The sequence below is a fragment of the Myxine glutinosa genome, chromosome 7, assembly GCF_964187855.1.
Source record: "Myxine glutinosa chromosome 7, kmMyxGlut1.1, whole genome shotgun sequence".
In the NCBI taxonomy this organism is placed as follows: Eukaryota; Metazoa; Chordata; class Myxini; order Myxiniformes; family Myxinidae; genus Myxine; species Myxine glutinosa.
Genome location: NC_136267.1, coordinates 104,919,686 through 104,940,687, shown reverse-complemented (window position 1 = coordinate 104,940,687; position 21,002 = coordinate 104,919,686). Strand labels below are relative to the sequence as shown.

General features: G+C 44.0%; 1 protein-coding gene across 1 annotated transcript in view; it reads left to right on the top strand.

Moving 5' to 3' along the window:
• Positions 1 to 21,002, top strand: part of LOC137431601 (unconventional myosin-X) — a 330,046-nt gene that overhangs the window by 228,372 nt on the left and 80,672 nt on the right. The window contains exons 23-26 of the mRNA XM_068123112.2: positions 79 to 384; positions 10,237 to 10,276; positions 10,369 to 11,112; positions 18,521 to 18,644. Coding sequence (XP_067979213.2) covers positions 79 to 384; positions 10,237 to 10,276; positions 10,369 to 11,112; positions 18,521 to 18,644 — 1,214 coding nt within the window. The remainder of the gene's footprint in view (positions 1 to 78; positions 385 to 10,236; positions 10,277 to 10,368; positions 11,113 to 18,520; positions 18,645 to 21,002) is intronic.

The following is a 21,002-nucleotide window of genomic DNA, read 5'->3' as shown; positions in this document are numbered from 1 at the left end:
GATGTACTTTCTAACTATTTGGTGAATCGTGTGTAGACCTATTGGGCAATTTTGTCTGCTCTCATTTTATTCACACAGGAAACATTTTCAGTGTCTACGAGCCAGTGCTATTGCCATTCAGACAAGGTTTCGTGGTCAAGTGAAAAGACGCATATTCCTACGACAACGAACTGCTGCGCTAACCCTTCAAAAATATTGGCGTGGCCTCATGGCACGTCAAATATACCATAAACTTCTGGAAGAGAAACGGAGAGAAGAGGAAGAGAGAAAGAGGCAAGAAGAGGAAGAGAGAAGACAAAGAGAAGAGGCAGAGAGGAGACAGCGTGAGGAGGAGGAGAGGAAATGGCGGGAAGAGGAAGAAGCACGCAGATTGGAGATAGACAGGTATGTCTTTCGAGAGAACTTGACAAAAGTTTACCTCCCTGTGGATATTGAGATCCTATGTGTCATAATATCGAAGATGTATATCCATACTCATTAATTTGTTGTAGTTATTATTGAATGACACTTTGTCTTAACAGAATGAATGAAGAATACATTTGAGAGAAATTTGATTTATGTGAGCAGTCTAACTATGCTCTGGAGTGCATTGCAATACTGTTGGGAAAGGATTGACTCAAACATACATCATCCATAAGCGAATTAAATCGATCCCAAATGGATTTGAGGAAGTTCTCAAGGCAAAATCCCAATTATCATTGGTATCTCCCACGATGAAGCTGATTCTGAGGGCCTTTCACTCTCTCACCCGCAGGCAGGTTGGCGGGCTTTCTGTCTTCTACCGACTCCTCTCCGGCTTAGCTCCCCTGCTCTGTCTGTGCTCTGTCCCCCAAATATTCCTTCAGGATGCACAAGTTCTGCCAGCAACCCTTTTCTGGTGAAACTACCACAATGAAGACGCTCCGCTCACCTTCACTCTTTGATTCCTATTTTTCCCACCTTTGGAACAAACTCTTACACTCTCTTCAATCCCACTCCTCCCTCCAGGTCTTTAAAACAGCTGTTCACCACCATCTCTTATCTTCCCCCATCCAAAACCTTGATCTTTTCTACCCCTGTTTAAAACACCCGAAATCCACCTCCTTCAAATTCCGTTTTTCTTTCCTGAAAGCCCCTGTAGTGTCCATCTTGTTTATCCCATTACCCTGTCCCAGCCCTCTCTCTTCCACAGATCTCCCGATGTCCCTGTTCTCTACTGTTGATGTGCTTCCCTCTCCCCCGCCCCCCCCTACCCCCCCCCCCCCTTGTGTCTGTCGCTCGCTTTATTATATGTTTTACAGTGCATTCAGAAAGTATTCAGGCCCCTTCACTTTTTTCACATTTTGTTATGTTGCAGCCTTGTGCTGAAATCGTTTAAATTCATTTTTTCCCTCATCAATCTACACTCAATACCCCATAATGACAAAGAGAAAACAGGATTTTAGAAAGTTTTGCAAATTTATTAAAAATAAAAAACTGAAATATCACATTGACATAAGTATTCAGACCCTTTGTTATAACACTTGAAATTTAGCTCAGGTGCCTCCCATTTATCTTGATCATCTTTGAGATGTTTCTACACCTTGATTGGAGTCCACCTGTGGTAAATTCAATTGATTGGACATGATTTGGAAAGGCACATACCTGTCTATATAAGGTCTCACAGCTGACAATGCATATCAGAGCAAAAACCAAGCCAGGAGGTCGAATGAACTGCCTGCAGAGCTCAGAGACAGGATTGTGTCGAGGCACAGATCTGGGGAAGCCTACAAAAAAATTTCAGCTGCATTGAAGGTTCCCAAGAGCACAGTGGCCTCCATAATTCTTAAATGGAAGAAGTTTGGAACAACCAGGACTCTTCCTGGAGCTGGTTGCCTGGCCAAACTGAGCAATCGGGGGAGAAGGGCCTTGGTAAGAGAGGTGACCAAGAACCCGATGGTCACTCTGGCTGATCTCCAGAGATCCTTTGTGGAGATGGGAGAAACTTCCAGAAGGACAACCATCACTGCAACACTCCACCGATCTGGGCTTTATGGCAGAGTGGCCAGACGGAAGCCTCTCCTCAGTGAAAGACACATGAACCGATTGACAGGAAATTTTCACCATAGGTGCACCTCCACCTGTATAATTTTTTAATGAGAATTATGATGTCATAGGTGTTGGATTAGCTTGGTGTTGGCTTAGCGGTTCGGGTGCTGGCTTGGGATCCTAGGATCCTGGATTCGAATCCCGGTCGATCGCTAAATTAACACCAGGGGGGTTGACAGCCTGTCATCCTTCCGAGGTCGGCAAATTGAGTACCAGCTTGCCTGGATGAATGATCCCGGTGTGTACCCCGGTTTAGAATAGGTACACCGTTTCCCTGCGCATCGTAAGAGGCGACTAAGGGTTGGCATCAGGAAGGGCATCCGGCCATAAAAACATTGCCTCAAACAGGGAACCATGATTGTCATGGGGCCCGCAAGGCTAACCCCCACTGTAGCGGGGAAAATGGCCTTAAAACGATCATTCATTCATATATAAAGGTCACGTTGTTCGGCCGCAATCTTGGAAAAACCGAAAAAAATTGCACCTCTATATCTCGGAAAGCGCTGAATAGAAAAAATTGAGGCATGGCTCATTGTAAAGATCTCTCCATGGGGAATAAAATATGTGAATGATGATGTCATAGGTGCCTCCATTATGACGTCATAATTCGACAAGTACAAAACCTCATCCAATCAAGTTGAAATTTCTTGATCGCCATCTCGGCATAAACTGGTGGAGAAAAAAAATAATGATGACGTTATCAGTCATGTGGTTCGGCCGCCATCTTGGAAAAACCGAAAAAAATTGCACCTCCATATCTCCGAAAGTGCTGAATAGAAAAAATAGAGACATGGCTCATTGTAAAGAACTCTCCATGGGGAATAAAATATGTTAATGAGGATGTCATAGGTGCCTCCATTATGACATCATAATTCGACAAGTACAAAGCTTCATCCGATCAAGATAAAATTTCTTGAGTATAACCTAGGAATAAATTACTTTAGAAAAAAATGATGATGACGTCATCGGTCATGTGGTTCGGCCGCCATATTTGTTTTAACACAAAAGCCTTAAAAACCACTCAAAATACATCCTGGCGAGGGTTTGCAATCTCCGATTGCTCTTTTTCTTGTTTAATTTTGTGATGGCCTGGATTGGTTTGAATGTGAAATGGAAAGTTCAGCAAGACTTTGGTGACTGAGACATATGTTGCTGTTTTGTTGTTCTTGTTTTGACACTGGACAAATGTCTTACTTTTTGCAACTTTGGGAGCAATATATATACTGCGGGATGCCCTGACCTCTTGTTCTTGCCTCTAACTCACCAGCAGAAATGATTGTTTTGAGACCATTATAGTATAATTTACTTTCCCACAAAGAGCACAGAGAGGTGGATGCCAAGTCCCCTCTCCTTTAAATTTCTACAATTGTGGACACCCACATGGGCTGGGTGGGTTTTGTGGAGGGAGGGGATGACAGAGGTTGTGATATAATGTTTTTGGGGGATTCTTGAAAGTGGGTATGGGGAAACCAAGCCAATGTCGATAGCTAATTTCTGATTGACTGATATTTATATGAAATGGGTCAAGCTGCAGTAGAGTAGAGAGAGCCACAGGGATTTGCAGCATGAAGAATTCTGGTTTGGGGTAAGCGTTCTGTGGCTGCCACACTGTGCTCTTTAATATAGTAACAAATCGATCAGCCATGACAGGTGGCATAGTCCAGGTTTGACTCTCAGGCTGTAGCTGTGCCCGGGTGATATTGGATTGCTACATCAGTGATTCTGACCCTACATGCAGTATTTCCACAGCCATAGCTCGAAAGGGCACAGCAGAGTGGTGCCTCATGGCCCATGGCAATGGGACAAGTTTGACATGACATTTCATCAGAGGAACCATGAGCAGTCCGACTTCTCCCTTGCACAAACCAGCCTTAAATTATCTGGTTTAAAAATACCCCAGTGATTGCCTGTTTGATTCAAGCAAAAATGAGTTAATAACTCAAGGGAGCTTTAACCTTTCATTTTCAATTTCTGCATGTACAGTACAGTACTTGTGTTTTTATGTCTGTCGTGTTCCACATTTAAATTTCTCTTTACAGAGACTTTGACGAATGGTAAATACGTTTATGATAAATTATATATTAAAGTGAAAGATTCAAGATTCCTTTGTGGGTAACCATTCATTTATTGAGTTTAACAATTGGGATAACCCATGCTTGCTGTGTAATCCATTTGTACTAATTTTGAAGCTACTGTAATTATGTACAGTAAGTGACCAAATTATTTTTTGTTAATTTACTCTACCCATAATTGCATGTAGTGAACATTGTACATCCATGGTAAATGTAAAGTAAATTTCCATTGACAATTGTAAGGGTTCATTATGTTCAGCTATTGTTGTGATTGTTTCACGGAGAGAAGGTCACCATCACGGCCTGTGGCACATAATTTCTTTGGATAGTCAATTGGATATCTGAGACAGTGTCAAGATGCATCTTGTGACAAAAATATTGATATGTATATTTTTTTGCCCAAGAAATGGTAAAATTTGGAAAACGTTTTCCCTACCGTGTCATGTCTGGAATTATTATTCATGAAAAGGGCAATGAAATGTCTTGTCAAAGCCTGGGGACAAAATCAGCCAGTTTCTGGTTGAGTGCATTATATGTTTTAGGTCAAGTTCATGAGAGTGTCAACACATTCTGAAAGCAAATCTGAGTTGTAAGTACAACAACACAACAACAACATGCATTTTAAGGCCATTTTCCCTGCTAGAGCGGCGGTTAGCATTGCGGTCCCCATGACAATCTTCTCCATTTTGCCTTATTTTCTGCATCTCTCCTTGTTAACCCCCTTGCCCGCATTTCTTCTTCCACCATCTTTAGCCAAGTCTTTCTCGGTCTTCCCCGTCCTCTACTTCCTTCTACATTCATTTCCATCACTCTTCTCAACCAGTCACTTTCATCCTTCCTCAACACATGACCAAACCATTTCAACCTGTTCCTCTTCACAACATCAATCACAGGCTCTATTCCCATCATCTTTCGCAATTCATCATTTGTCTTCCTCTCTCTCAACGATACTCCGCACATCCATCGAACCATTCGCATTTCCACCCTTTCCAACCTTCGTTGCTGCTCTACGTTCATTACCCATGTCTCGCTCCCATAAATCATAACACTTCTCACACATGCAGCATACACCTTTCCCTTCAGCTTCAACGACACTCCCCTCCTTATCAGCACGCCACTCAGTTCCCGAAACTTCTTCCATGCACATCTCACTCTAGCAACCGTTGCCGAGTCTGATCCACCTTCTCCATTCAGCATGTCTCCGAGCTTGCAAAATATTTTCACACCTTCCAGCTTCATGCCGTCTCCAAGATCCAACTCAACATTTCCTTCATCTGCAGCTCCCTCTGTGCACACCTTACATTTGAATGTAGCTGCCACACTGGTAAATGACCCTCTCAGACCACTACATTTTTGATGAACCCACTCAGCGCACATTGTACATTGAATGGAGTTCACTCCGACACCCTTCCTGCACACAGCACAGGGCCACTTCCTAGTTCTTTCCACCTCACCACATACTTTACCACTTGCCATCACCTTCGTCTTTCCGATATTCACCTTCAGACCTTTTGTCTCCATACAATCCTTCCACTTGTTCAGCTTTTCCTTCAGTCCATCCATACTTTCTGCAATCAACACCAGATCATCTGCATACAACAACTCCCACGGTAAACCCTCCTTTACGTTCTGAGCCAGCACCTCCATCACAGCTACAAATAGTAGTGGACTTAGTACCGACCCATGATGCACTCCAACCTTCACCTCAAACTCACCACTGTTCCCGTCCTTCGTCCTTACAGCTGTGCGCTCTTTTGTACATTGCCATCACTACTCTGATCAACCATTCCTCCACTCCTAACTTCCTCATTGCCCATGTCAATACTTTGCGTGGAACCCTATCGAATGCTTTCTCCAGATCAACAAACCCAAGAAACAACTTCTTCCTCTTCTCCATGTACTTCTCCTGCAACTGCCTCACAATAAAAAGCGCGTCTGTCGTTCCTCTTCCTGGCATAAATCCAAACTGCATTTCGTCGATCTTCACTTTCTTCCTTATCCTCCTCTCCAACACCCTTTCCAATACCTTCATTCCATGCTCCAATAACGTTATCGCTCAGTACGAGCCACACTCTAGAGGGTCACCTTTCCCCTTGTATAGAGGGACGAGGGTACTCAGTTCCCAAGCCACTGGAATGCGGCTTTCTTTCACCACCAGATTACAGATCTCTGTCATTCTCTTCACACCTCAACTTCCTGCTGCCTTCAACATATCTCCCACAACTCCCATCAGCCCTCCCGCTTTTCTGCTCTTCATTGCTTTTATCGCTTCCTCAACTTCCTTCTCAGTTATCTTCTCTGCCGGTCCTAAAACTGGGTTACTCTCTATGTTGCCATCCCATTCATTCTCTGTATTCAACAGCATTTCCACATATCTTTTCCATCTTCCTTTAATTCCATCTGGGTCCACAACGATTTGTCCCACTTCATCCTTCAAGCAAATCACCCCCATCACATCACACCTCTTTCGCTATCTGCTTTGCAATCCTGAATACTGCTCTCTGACCCTCTTCCGAATCCAAGCGTTCTCCGAACATTTTCCTACATGCCTCCTGCGCCTTTGCTACCTCTTTCTTTGCAGCCTTCTTGGCTGCCTTATAACTTTCATGCTCTGCTGTTTCTACTCCTGTACCCTTCGCCTTCTGCCACTCCTTGAACTTCTTCCACTTCTCGTCAATCCTCTTTCCAACTTCATCATCCCACCACCATGTTTCCGAGTGCCTCGGTGGTCCTTTTGTCCATCCACATACCTCGCCAACGGCTCCCAACAGACTTGCTTTCATTGACATCCAACCACTTTCAAGCTCAACCACATCATCCTCTACCCTACTCAGCCTCTCTTTTAATGCCTCCCTTACTGTCACCTCTTTCAACCTCCACACCTTCATTCTTGGTTGGTACTTCACCCGCCGAGCTCTCCTCGCACCTTTCACCCTTATGTCGCAGACAACCAAGTGGTGCTGTGAAACAGCCTCCTCCCCCGGGATCACCTTTGTGTCCCGGAGGTGCCCTCTATCTCGCCTACGCACCATCAGGTAGTCAACGGTTGTCGTCGACCCACCTGACGTGTATGTAACAAGCTTATTATCCTCTTTCTGGAACTGAGTATTACAAATCAACAAATCAGCTCCATCAGCAAACTCCAAAATCCTTTCACCTTCTCCATTTCTCACACCATATCCGTAACCCCCATGAACTCCCTCAAAACCATCCATACTCCTTCCCACGTGTCCATTTAGGTCTCCTCCTACCACAACAACTTCCTCATCTTTCACGTTTTCCATCAGCTTCTCTATCGCACACCAGAACTTGTCCTTCTCTTCATCGCTCCGACCAACCTGCGGAGCATATCTCGAGATGACGTTCACCAAGAGCTTTCCAATCATCATTTTCACCATCATCAACCTATCACTCACTCTCGTCACACTCACCACACTGTCTATAAACTCCTCGGAAAACATGACACCAACACCATTCACGCCCTCCGGGCACCCTTGCCACACAAACTTGTATTTCTGTCCCTGCCTACCCTTCACCATTCTCACACCACTTCCCTTCCATCTCGTCTCTTGCACACAACATATGTCCACTCTTCTTCTGACCAATACTTCTCTGTTGTTGTAAGTTGTAATAATGTAAGTACATATACTGTTAATGACAGGGTACTGAGAAAATAGGTGATCATACATACCTTCTTCGAAACTTTTGAAGGATCATTCAGCAGTGATAGAATATACAGTACTTGTGTACTTGTAGAATGTACACGCTTGTGTACTTGTACGCTGTGGTCTCTGGGCATGAAAGTGGCTATAAATCGATTCTTGTGACCCACCCAGGGGGACTACTTGAAATTAAGTTTTTCTGCACCATTTCGACCCATAAAATCCGAACCTGCTTGTTGTCATGTTGAAATCTCACACAGTACGGAGCTATAAGGCATTTTGGGTCAAAATCCACCGTTTCTGAAATCGGCCTCTAATCTGATAAAATTGTTAATAGCGTCCAAGATACTGCTCATGAGGCATTCAAACTTTGTGCAGCATCCCAGCTGCCTGTCTCAACAAACTTATAATACAATTTATTGAGTAAACAGAATAATGATAAATCAGAGGAGAACAGACCAGAAGAAAATAAATGAATTCAAAAAATTCTGGCAGTGCCCATGACCATTTCCTGAAAAATGTCTCGAGTTCTACAAATCATTTTGTAAACTGATTACATAATCCAGTATCATACTTACCAGATTACCAGAATCAATCGTTTCAGCTTGAACATGCTTTTCTCTAATTAGTTTGTTTCTTCCAGATGTTACGAAAAGATCCTTTTTATGCCTCCGCCGACAAAGTCGTGGAGGCATTATGTTTTCGAGTTGTCCTTCGCGTCCGTACGTCCGTACGGGCTAAACCTCGTTTTTCTCAGCAACGATACGTCCGATTGAGATGAAACTTTCAGGGTAGGAGTGACACCCAATGCAGGATGGTTTATGATAATTGTGACGTCATAGGTCACGTGGTATGGCAGCTATCTTGGATTAAAAGCAAATAATTGAAAAATTATTTCTCAGAAACATCTGAATGGAAAAATTTTTAAACTTGGCATATTGTCAAGTACTCCCAATGTGGAACAAAAGCATGATAATGATGACATATGTGAAGCATGAATCATAGGTGAAGTGGTATACCAGCCAAAAATGTTTTAATCAAATTCCTTATCCTAAAAATCTGAAATTGCATGCACATGATCTATGACCCATTTGTATTGAAATATTAAATTTATGACATCATCGGTCACATGGTTTGGCAGCCATATTGGATTGAAGGAAAATATTAAATAATTATATCTCTGAAACCGCTCACCCTATCGATGCAAAATTTTACAAATATCTAACAGCACTGTTGCATATAGTTTGAAAATGATGACGTCATAGGTCACGTGGTTTGGCAGCTGTCTTGGATAGAAAAATGAACCTTATCCAATCAACACGAAACTTAACAAACGTGATACCCTACCCATACATATGCAGTGACGGCATCTACCCGTTGTGGGACTATGCGGAGGCATATTGGCAACACAGTCACATTCTTCTAGTTCTTACATATGATGCAAGTATCTGGTAACGCATGCTTAACATGATGTGGGGCTGCATGGCTGAGCAGAGAATGTTCCGCCGAGTGTAATGTCCCGGTAGGGGTGCAGTACCCTTTTGAAATCCTGAAGATATTGCTTGAAGAGGTGTAATACTACCTGTGACATCTACCCTGCACACTCCTGCCACTTTATATCGTTTGGCAGCCCTATCAATCAACGTTTTGTTAGTGAAGTGAGAATATCACTTCCTGTGGTATCCATATGATGCATTCACCACGTCAAACCGAGGCTTTACCCACATGTCAGAGTGTTCCACCAAAATTCGCTTCTCTATGCCATCGCATAAGTTCTTCCACCTTTCTGCACACTCACTCGCCTTCTTCCATCTGACTGTCAGATCACGTCATTCACACGTCATTCACGACACGTCATTCACAGCTGTCACTTTTGATGCTTCTGTCGCTAATACATGCAGTAAACGAGTACATTTTTCAGAACATACTGAGTCGATCCGCTTCTCACTGGGGGCCGCCATCTTGGATACTTATGATGATGAGTTCTCCAGCCAATCACACACCCATATTTGTAATCTGATTGGCTGAGATGAGATGAAAGAGTTTGTGACCACCTGTTAAAATTATATGTGGAACCTTCGAGCGTGACGTCAATATATATTATATGATCAATTGCACAGCTATTTGGTGAAAAGTTAGGTAGTCCCTTTGATTGGATTACAAGATTGAACGATAAACTGACAGGGCTCATGGCCTATTGTAGACTGTGGGTTTCTGGCCTGCCTTACATTAGTGAATGTTTAATGATTTAATAATATTGCATTTTTCTGTTTGGTGAGGGGGATTTTGTGGCAACACTGCCATTTTGTACTACGCAGTTTCATGCTCATCACATTGCCTTTGCGAAGCAAGTCCAGTGCTTCCTAGGCTCTCACAGTAGTCACATGATCTATTGTTTTTTCTGTTGCGTTTTCTCAACATTTATTATCCAACAGGGAACGCGAGAGGCTTGAAGCTGAGCTGAAAACTTTAAAAGTAAGTTTCAAATTTTAAGCATTGACGCTTAGCGCAACAAAGTAGTAAAAGTATTGTCTCTACACAATTGATGATTTATTTTTTAATTGCAGGAACAGGAGGAAGAGCGGCGACGACAAGCTGAAGAGACTGGAAATGTTGGAGAGGTGCAAGAAGATGAGGCCACACAGCTGATACTTATTGAGAAACTAGAGAAAGAAATAGAATTACTTCAGCAGCAGAGAGAGGCTGAGGATCAAATCACTCAGCAGATTGGTATAGAAGGCCAGTCAGCAGAGGCATGGGAAGCTCGAGAGGAAGCTATCCGTCGTCTAGAAGAAGAAGCTGACCAGGCAACACAGGATTTCCTAGAGACTCTTGACTTTGGTGAATGTGAGACATGTGAGTCCCATGTGCAGCAGTCTCTATCAGATGTGGATGAACTTGGACAGAACAAGCCATTTGCGGAGACCACTACAGCTGAAAAGGTGTTGGGCAAAAAGGAACAAATGGTAGATGAAGAAGATGAAGGTTTTGTCGGAGGGGAAGAAAGAAACAGAGTATTGCAGCAAGGCCCACATGTTGATCAGCATCCTTTGAAGGGTCAAATGAATGGAGAATTAAATGAAGAACAGAAAACAGGGGCTGGCGAGCAGTTGACTGAAGGTGGAGAAGAAATTGGTGAGCCCATCTATGATGCACCCATCCTGGAGGAATTTGACCTCGAGTTTGATGAATCTGGGAGTTTCATTGATTCTGAAGGCACAATCTCTATTCGCCAGCGGCATGATAAGAGGCAGTTTCCATCGGAGTATGACTCACGTTATTCCTACAATGGTTCAATTGGACAATCAACGGTGAGAGTTATGCATGTATGTATTATGTTTGTATGTATGTATATATGTATATATGTATGTAACTTTGTATTTACTCTACAGGACTTTCCTAATTACTTCCTGTCATGTGATATGGTCCCTTAATAATTTTGACAGTCATACCCTTGCTACAAGAGACTCAAATTGAAATGATATGAAAAGAATCATATCTACTAAAGTGGACCTTTGGGGAATATGGACTCCAATAATTTTGTGGCAATATAAAGTCAAAAGTGAGAAATATCCATTGATATTGTCACGTCTGAGGCTAGAGTTAAGACGGAAACCTCAACACCGAGACCTTTAGTCTTGGTATATGGCCAAAAGGGTCTTTTATATCACTGCATTTAATGAATTATAACTTTACCGTTCCCCAATAGTCCTTGAGCCAGACCAAAAGTAATGCTCCGGCGGGGGGAGTAATTCTCATTATGATTTTCCATTAGACCAATGTCTCAAGTGTCAGAAAAGGTGTGATGGACATCTGAGAACGGTAGCTTAGTGCCCGGATGGACGCCATCTTTGAAACCACCCAGCTCGAAAATGCCCATTTGGTGGGGTACATTGTTGCACGTGTATCTGGACTTCTATACTAGCTATCGATGTGCGGTTGACGACTAAATATACGTCCGATGTGTACCGTCTAAATAAAAAATAATATGAAGCATTTTGTTTTAGATTAATTATTATAAAAATCAATTATCGAAAAAAAATCATATATTTTTCAATATTTTATTATTAGACTTGTACTTTTTTTAGTGAAACAACACTGGTATGATTTTCCAAATTATGCATTGTGCTACACCGTTTATCTGTCTATAAAAATAACTCAAAAACTAAAACATATCATCCACCACGAGTTTACAACAAATAAATGTAAAGAGGCATAAAATGACTTAGGCCGCCGCTGGCATTATCTATTCTGACGATAACGCAAGTTAGGAATGTCGTACGGAGAGGATTTTAACACCATACGATATCTAATAAGCAGGCGGAAATTGTTACATAGGAAATCTGCACTTTGGTGGCCATCTTGGATTTCAAAATGGCCGCCAATTATATTAATTATTCATTACTAGAGTTTGGAAAGACGTATGGAGCTGATTTTAACACCATACGATGTATATTCCTAATAAGCAAGCGGAGGTATCATTGAACATGTCATGTTTTAGTCAAATAACACCGGTATGATCTTCCAAATTATACATTTTGCTAAACCGTTTATCTGTCTATAAAGATTTTCAGGCAATTTGGCCTGCATTATAATAGAGAACAACATATGCTATACAATATACAGTGCAGTGCACACAAAGTACCACTTCCGTCACATGTGCACCCTTCGGTCCCGACTGTATTAGCATTCGATAACATCGACAGGCTAGAGGAATCGCTGAGTGGTGGCGGAACATCGCATCGCGTCAACGGTATCATCGTCCAACCGAAGTCGCAGTCGTGTTTGCCGCCCCAACCTCCATCGGCAGTATCCAAAGCAGATAAGAAGCGATCTATCCCGTCATCCAGCGATTTAGTTCCAATATACAGCGGTGGGAAACGAGAGGGCCCACCTGCAATCAAGCCTGCAGATCTTTCTGACACTCTTGCAGGCGCAACATCCCTTGCGCAGCGCCGAAATCACGTATGGATTATGACTCGCATGCTGGAACCATGCGACCAGACAATCAGTTCGTGGACTGGTTTCAACATCATGACTAGAGATCGTGTTCAGGTGACGGAAGATGTAGTTGGCTACCTGCCGACTATAAACGCGCCTGCCACAGATATGGCAACAGTGCAAGAAATCCTCAGAGAAGCTCTGAACATCATGTCATCACTTCAGCTTGAGCGTATACCGGTGGTGCTAGACCAGGCACTATTTGCTAAGGCGACCGAAATAGCATGGAAAGATGTCGATCGATATGGAAGAATCGTGCTCATGATGGGGAACTTCCATACCATCTGTAACTTCATGTCGAGCATTGGGAAAATGTTTGGAGATGCAGGCCTTCGGGATGTAGCTGTTGAGTCAGGAGTAATCGCTGAAGGTTCCATCAACAGGGTTCTGGAAGGCAAGCAATACAACCGTGCTGTGCGACTCCACAAGATGATGTACGAGGCACTAATGCGCATCATTTGGAAGGGCTTCCAGGTGTGGATAGAAAGCAATCATCCTGACAAGGAACCCCAGATTCGAAGCACTGACCTCAAAATTCGCAGCATCAAGGAGGATGTTTGCCACGAGACTCTCGCTGCTGCTCTCGATGATGATTCATGTGTACAGAGCTTTGACATGTTCGCGAAATACCTACATTTTCTGCGAACCAAACATGGAGACATGGCTCGCTTCTGGATGATGTATATTGATATGGTAGAGACCCTGCTGGGGTTGATTCGTGCGGATAGAGAAGGCGACTGGATGCTTCACTTGGCTTGTGTCAGAAGAGTGATCCCTTGGTGTTTCGCAATGAACAAGGTGAACTATGCTAGATATCTACCAGTGTACTATGCACAGATGACGCAACTCCACGAAACATGCCCCGAGTTGTACAGGCATTTCAATCAAGGCTACTTCTCCGTACAGCTTAGACCAGGGAATCCATTTGCCAGAATCGCTGTTGATCAGACAACAGAAGAAACAGTAAACAAAGATACGCAAACAGCTGGAGGAACACGAGGTTTTAGTCTTCGACAAGGGGCTGTGTCACGATACTATCTAACTGCAGAAAATCGGGCTACTGCACTGAGGCAACTACGAGAAACTATCCTTGTGAATGGCAGCGACACATCTCACGCCAAGCACCCTGACTTGTCTACTTCTCGCATCAAACGTGATGAGTCTGGCGTCACAGCTATCTGTGATCTACTGGAAAATGACTGGACCAATCCATTCGCCGATGATCCGTCATGTCTTCTCAGTATATCTACCGGAGCGGCTGCGAGGGAGGACGTTTCTAATGACCTACTCAACACCCTGCAAAAGGGGGAAGCGGCATATCAAAGCTTCCAGAAACGTCTTGAAGAGGGAACAGGCTTTCATGACACATTGAACAAGCTAAACTTGAAGACCTTTGGTAAGATCAAGCAGAAAGTTGTGAAGGGCACAAACAAGGAGATCATCCTGAGAGCTGACAGACAACTGTTTGCCACCATGATACTCATCGCCAAGACAAGGAACCTCGACATGCAACTTGTCCTTTGTCACCCACTAGGGCCGTTACCATGGTCTTTGGCAAACGTTGATGGGTCAATGAAAAAAACGAACAAAGCTGCACTTGCGAAACACATGGAAGGTCTTGTGGAACCAGCCGAGAACGTTGACAAGCGAAGTGCAACAATAATTGATGCGATGGCTCTCATACAAAAGATGCATGGCGAGAACGACACATTCGAAGAACTATCTGACCGCATCCTTGCTGCAGTGCTTCACGCTGGTCAAGGCAGTGAGCGCATCGATGTTGTCTTTGACACATACACAGAAGAATCCATCAAAGCAGCTGAGCGTGTGAACCGCGGTTCAAATGAAGGCATCAGTTTCAGCGAGATCAGACCCGCACACAAAATCATGAACTGGCGGCGTCTCCTTGCTTGCAGCCAGACAAAGGAGAAACTGGTTGTGTTTCTGGCGGAGTCGTGGAAACATGAAACAAATCGCGAAAAGCTAGGCAACAGAACACTGTATGTCACCTGTGGTGAAAAATGTCTGGTACTGACCCGCGATAGATGGAAGTTGGTGCAAGCACTCGAATGTAGCCACGAGGAAGCAGACACGCGTATGTTTCTCCACGCAAAGCACGCCGCTACCCACTACAAGACGATCATCTTAGTGGCAGATGACACCGACGTTCTGATCATCAGTCTTCATCTCAGCAGAACCATCGATAGTCAGCTCTTCATCAGACGAGGAACAAAGGTTCGAGTCAGAATGATCGACGTTGGAAAGTTGGCTGCGGTATTGGGGTCTGGAGTTTGCAGTGCATTGCCAGGGCTTCATGCATGGAGCGGGTGTGACACTGTGAGTGCTCTGGCTAGCCAAGGAAAGATAAAGGCTTTGAAGCTTGTGCAAGCGAATGAGCTGTATCTTCAAGCATTCACAGATCTGGGATCTTCGTGGAATGTACCAACAGACGTCTTCAATAGCATTCAGGCCTTCACGTGTCAGCTGTACGCCAAGAACACGAAGATCGTCGGTGTTAATTCGCTCCGTTATCACATGTTCTGTGCAAAGAAGGGCCAGATCGAATCTGGACAATTGCCGCCTTGTGAAGACTCCTTGATGCAGCATACGCTTAGGGCCAACTATCAGGCGGCTATCTGGCGACGCAGCCTTGAAAACCTACCAGACGTCCCAACACCATCAGCAGGACATGGTTGGGAACTCGATGATGGCGGTTCGCTCACAATCCGATGGATGGCGGGTCTACCAGCTCCAGATGTCGTCTTGAATCTCATCTCATGCACATGCAGAAGGACGTGTCGACCGTCAGATTGGTCCTGCATACTGAATGGGTTGAAGTGCACTGTTGTGTGTAAGCTGCAGGGATGCTCCAACATGGTGCAGGATGATGCTATCGTGGCTCAGGATGCCAATGACTCTGATGGCGACTCTGATGATTAACTTTGTGTGCACTGTATATTGTATAGCATATGTTGTTCTCTATTATAATGCAGGCCAAATTGCCTGAAAATCTTTATAGACAGATAAACGGTTTAGCAAAATGTATAATTTGGAAGATCATACCGGTGTTATTTGACTAAAACATGACATGTTCAATGATACCTCCGCTTGCTTATTAGGAATATACATCGTATGGTGTTAAAATCAGCTCCATACGTCTTTCCAAACTCTAGTAATGAATAATTAATATAATTGGCGGCCATTTTGAAATCCAAGATGGCCACCGAAGTGCAGATTTCCTATGTAACAATTTCCGCCTGCTTATTAGATATCGTATGGTGTTAAAATCCTCTCCGTACGACATTCCTAACTTGCGTTATCGTCAGAATAGACAATGCCAGCGGCGGCCTAAGTCATTTTATGCCTCTTTACATTTATTTGTTGTAAACTCGTGGTGGATGATATGTTTTAGTTTTTGAGTTATTTTTATAGACAGATAAACGGTGTAGCACAATGCATAATTTGGAAAATCATACCAGTGTTGTTTCACTAAAAAAAGTACAAGTCTAATAATAAAATATTGAAAAATATATGATTTTTTTTCGATAATTGATTTTTATAATAATTAATCTAAAACAAAATGCTTCATATTATTTTTTATTTAGACGGTACACATCGGACGTATATTTAGTCGTCAACCGCACATCGATAGCTAGTATAGAAGTCCAGATACACGTGCAACAATGTACCCCACCAAATGGGCATTTTCGAGCTGGGTGGTTTCAAAGATGGCGTCCATCCGGGCACTAAGCTACCGTTCTCAGATGTCCATCACACCTTTTCTGACACTTGAGACATTGGTCTAATGGAAAATCATAATGAGAATTACTCCCCCCGCCGGAGCATTCACTTCAAAATATGGCCGGTTGGCTCAAGGACTACAAGGATTGTTCAATTGGGCCGAAATTGAGGGTAAACACACACAAAAGGCAGATAGATGCCTCAAAGACATTTTCTTACCTTTTAAAGGATTTAATTTGTAAAGTAAACAGGGAAGAGGGCAAATAAGATGTTATAAACAAAAACGGAACAAACCAAGAAAAACAAAAGGACACAGCAGTAAATGGGAATATGTAAACACAGTGCCTTCAGAAAGTTTTCACACCCTTGACTTTATCACATTTTGTTGTAATACAGTAATATTTTGTTGTAATAATAAAACCCTGGTGTTGGGCTAGCGGCTAGGGTGCCGGCTTAGGATCCTAGGATCCTGGGTTCGAATCCCGGTCTGATCGCTGAATTAACGCCAGGGGGGTTGACTCAGCCTGTCATCCTTCCGAGGTCGGCTGAGTACCAGTTCACTGGTAATTCCCTGTTTGTCGTAAAAAGGCGACAAAAAGGGTTGGCGTCAGGAAGGGCATCCGGCCGTAAAACATTGCTTCAAAAAGGGGACCAAAAAAACAACAACAACCACGGTTCCCGAAAAAGGCCAACCCCCGCTTTGCGGGGAAAAATGGCCTCTAAAGGTGGTTATTTTTTTATATATATACAGCCTGAATTTAAAATGGATTAAAATGAGATTTTTTGTCACTGATCTACAAGAAACACCCCATACTGACAAAGTGAAAACGTTTCTAGATTTTTTTTTCAAATTTATTTAAAATGCAACACAGAAATATCTAATTTACATAAGTATTCAGACCCCAGAGTCCACAGTATAATTTTCGTAGAAGCGCCTTTGGCAGCGATTCCAGCTTCGAGTCTTCTTGGGCATGTCTGTATCAGCTTTGCACATCTGAATTTATGGAGTTTCTCCCATTCTTCCTTGCAGATTTGCACAAGCACTGTCAAGTTGGATGGGGAGCGTTGATGAACATCAATCTTTAAGTCTTTCCTCAAATTCTCAATGAGTTTCAAGTCTGGGCTTTGGCTAGGCCTTTCAAGGACTTTCATGTTCTTGTTCTGAAGCCATTCAAGTGTTACTTTGGCTGTATGCTTGGGGTCATTGTCCTTTTGGAACATACATCTTCGCCGCAGTCTAAAGTCTTTTTTACTCTGAAGCGGGTTCTCCTCAAGGATTTGCCTGTATTTGGCTCCATTCATTGTTCCCGATATCGTTGAAAGTCTCCCAGTCACTGCCGCTGAAAAGCATCCCCATATCATGATGCTGCACCACCATGCTTTACAGTAGGGATTCTGTTAGATGGGTGAGGAGCTGTGCTCGGGTTCCGCCAGACATAGCGCTTTGCATTCAGGCCAAATAATTCAATTATCGCCTCATCAGACCACAGAATATTTTGCTTCATGCTCTCAGTCATTCACGTGCATTTTTGCAAATTCCAGGCGTGCTGTCATGTGCATTTTTGCAAACTCCAGGCGTGCTGTAATGTGCCTTTTTGCAAACTCAAGGCTTGCTGTCATGTGCCTTTTTCGCAGGAGTGGCTACCATCTGGGAAATAACTGTAAAAGCATTTCTTAAATTTTAAAGCATTCCTTAAAAATACCTTTTCATATTTTAAATGTCATCAGTCCCTTCGTCTTGTATTATTTATTTTGCTTACGTATATTTAATATTTATATATTTTAAAAATATAAAATCAAAACATGCCTTTGGCTAGCCTCCAAGAAGTGATGAATTGTCAACAATTTGAACATTAAAGCATCTTGGAGTTCCAGGTGTGAAATAGTGACTCCATTTTCTTATCACTTGTATTATTAACCTGAACAAAACGTGAAATCTTTGCATTTGAGTAAATCATCTCAAATATCTTTGAACAGATTGGAGAAAGCGATGAAGACTTCGATGCAGGTTTTGATGAAGATGATGATACAACCTCTCGAAGAGATGGCATCTACTCTGTGGCAGGGATTCCGTATTTCAACAGTTTCCTTTTTGTCAAGGGTAATGCTTAATTTATCATCAGTTTCCACTTATTGTACATACCAGTTGTTGTAATTGCTGAAGAGTTTAAAAGCAGATTAATTAGGTAAACTATGATATTATGATGTTATTTTCGTTTTTTATATCATTAATATTATATTATAATAATTTTATATCTTATAATTTTATATATTTTATAATTTTATATCATTATATCATTAATTTTATATCAGATCTTCCGCTTCCGGTCCGGTATGGAGAGGACGCAGGCGTCACATGCTCACCGCTTCTTCGACCGGGCCACTGTCAGTTGCTTGCTTTTTTGGTGGTCGTGCAGATTTTTTGGCCATTGAGTCTGCCCTCTGCATAGCCCCGGCTCTGCTCCCTACTTCGCCTGCCCGGCTCCTTCGCCTGCTCGCTGTTTCCTCGGGGACGCTCTCGTGGGTTGTGACCATCGCAGCGGTTTGGTGGCGGTTTCCCGCCGTGATCTAGATTTGTAGCGGCGGCGGTCGATTGCCGCTGCATTTGCCGCTTTGCCGTGATCAACCTTGGCCTCGTGATCGTCTCTTTGCTCCTGCCTGCCCTCTGCTTGGTCCCGGCTCTGCTCCTGGCTTCACCTACCTGGCTCCTTCATTTCCTCGGGCCCGCTCCCGTGGGTTGGGACCATTGTTTCACCTCCTCAACCTTGGCCTCGTCTCGTCTCTCCGCTCCTGCCTGACATGGCTCTGCAGTACTCCGCCGCAAGGCTCCTTCTGCTCAATACCCGCTCCACCCCATCATGTATCTCTGCCATCAAATCAAATGGACTCCTCCGACGACCCAGGTACATTCACCGTGGCTCCGGTCGTAAGTTTGTATATTTGCAATCAGGTCACTCCATCCCCGTCCTCTGGTCGGCTCAGCGCACTCTCACTCTTCGTCCCAGCGCACCTGGTCACAGCAATGCACACAATCGCACCTCCTGCCTACGAACCCTGGCTAAATCACCTGAATTCATCCCTGCTGTTCAAAACAACATCAAGCTCACCCTGTTCAACACCCGGTCCCTCAACAACAAATGCCTCATCCTGAACGAATACATCCTGGATAACAAACTGGACTTTCTCTGTCTCACCGAAACCTGGCAACAACCTCTGGACTACTACACACTCAACCTCACCACACCCAATGGATATTCCTACGTCAATAAACCACTCTCGGGGGGCCGAGGTGGTGGAATTGCCGTTATCCACCGTCAAGACATCAGGACCAGCCTCATCCCCATCGCCTCATCCTCATCATTTGAACAGCTGGCTTTTAAACTCTCTGGTCGCACGCAGTCAGTCATGGCTGTCGTCTACCGCCCTCCCAAGCCACACCCATCATTCCTGTCTGACTTCTCCTTCTTTCTGACCCAGCTATGTTCCCTCTCCCCCTCAATCCTCCTCCTTGGTGATTTCAATATCCACATGGACTCCACTGACTCCACGATAACCACTGACTTCACTGATTTACTCACCTGCTTTAACCTCACTCAACATGTCGACTTTCCTACCCATATCCGTGGTCACATTTTGGACCTTGTCTGCTCCACTGGATTAAATTTGCACCATCTCTCTGGCTCCGACCTCACCCTCTCTGACCACTTAGCTATCACTATGACCATCAACATCCCCACCCCAACACCAAGATATTATCGCACTATCACCTTCCGTAAGCTAAACGCTCTTTCACCTACCTCATTCTCATCCACCCTCTCTGAAAAAATGTCCACTTCTCCCTTCGTTGACCTCCACACCCCTTCCGGCCTCACTGACTACTACAACCACACTCTCTCCTCCTGCCTTGACCAGCTTGCGCCTGTAAAAACCAAAACAGTTTCTTTCACCCATTCTGCTCCCTGGTTTACCCCTGAACTCCGCCTGATGAAAACTCGTGCTCGCCAACTTGAAAGACTCCGCAATAAAACAGGTCTCGCAGTTCACTCCCAAGCCTACAAGGACCACCTACAACACTACAAAGATGCCCTCTCCCGCGCCCGCTCCGCCTACTACTCTCAAATTATCCACTCTGGCTCCGGAAACCCAAAAGCACTCTTCTCGACAATAAACAAACTCCTCCGCCCCCCTGAACACCACCACCCAGTCATTCACAGTAGACAACTGCATCTCCTTCCTCTCTTTCTTCCAACGCAAATTGACAACATCTACAACAGCTTGACCACCGCCGCACCCGCTCCCCCTCCAACCACCCGCCCCCCCTTGTCCTGCCATCCCCTGTCTCAGTTCTCCCCAATCTCCCCTACTGACCTCTCTGAACTCCTCATAGGAATGAAAACTGCCACCTGCACTCTTGACCCCATCCCCTCCAGCTTTGTCAAGGCCTCCCTCCCTGCTCTCT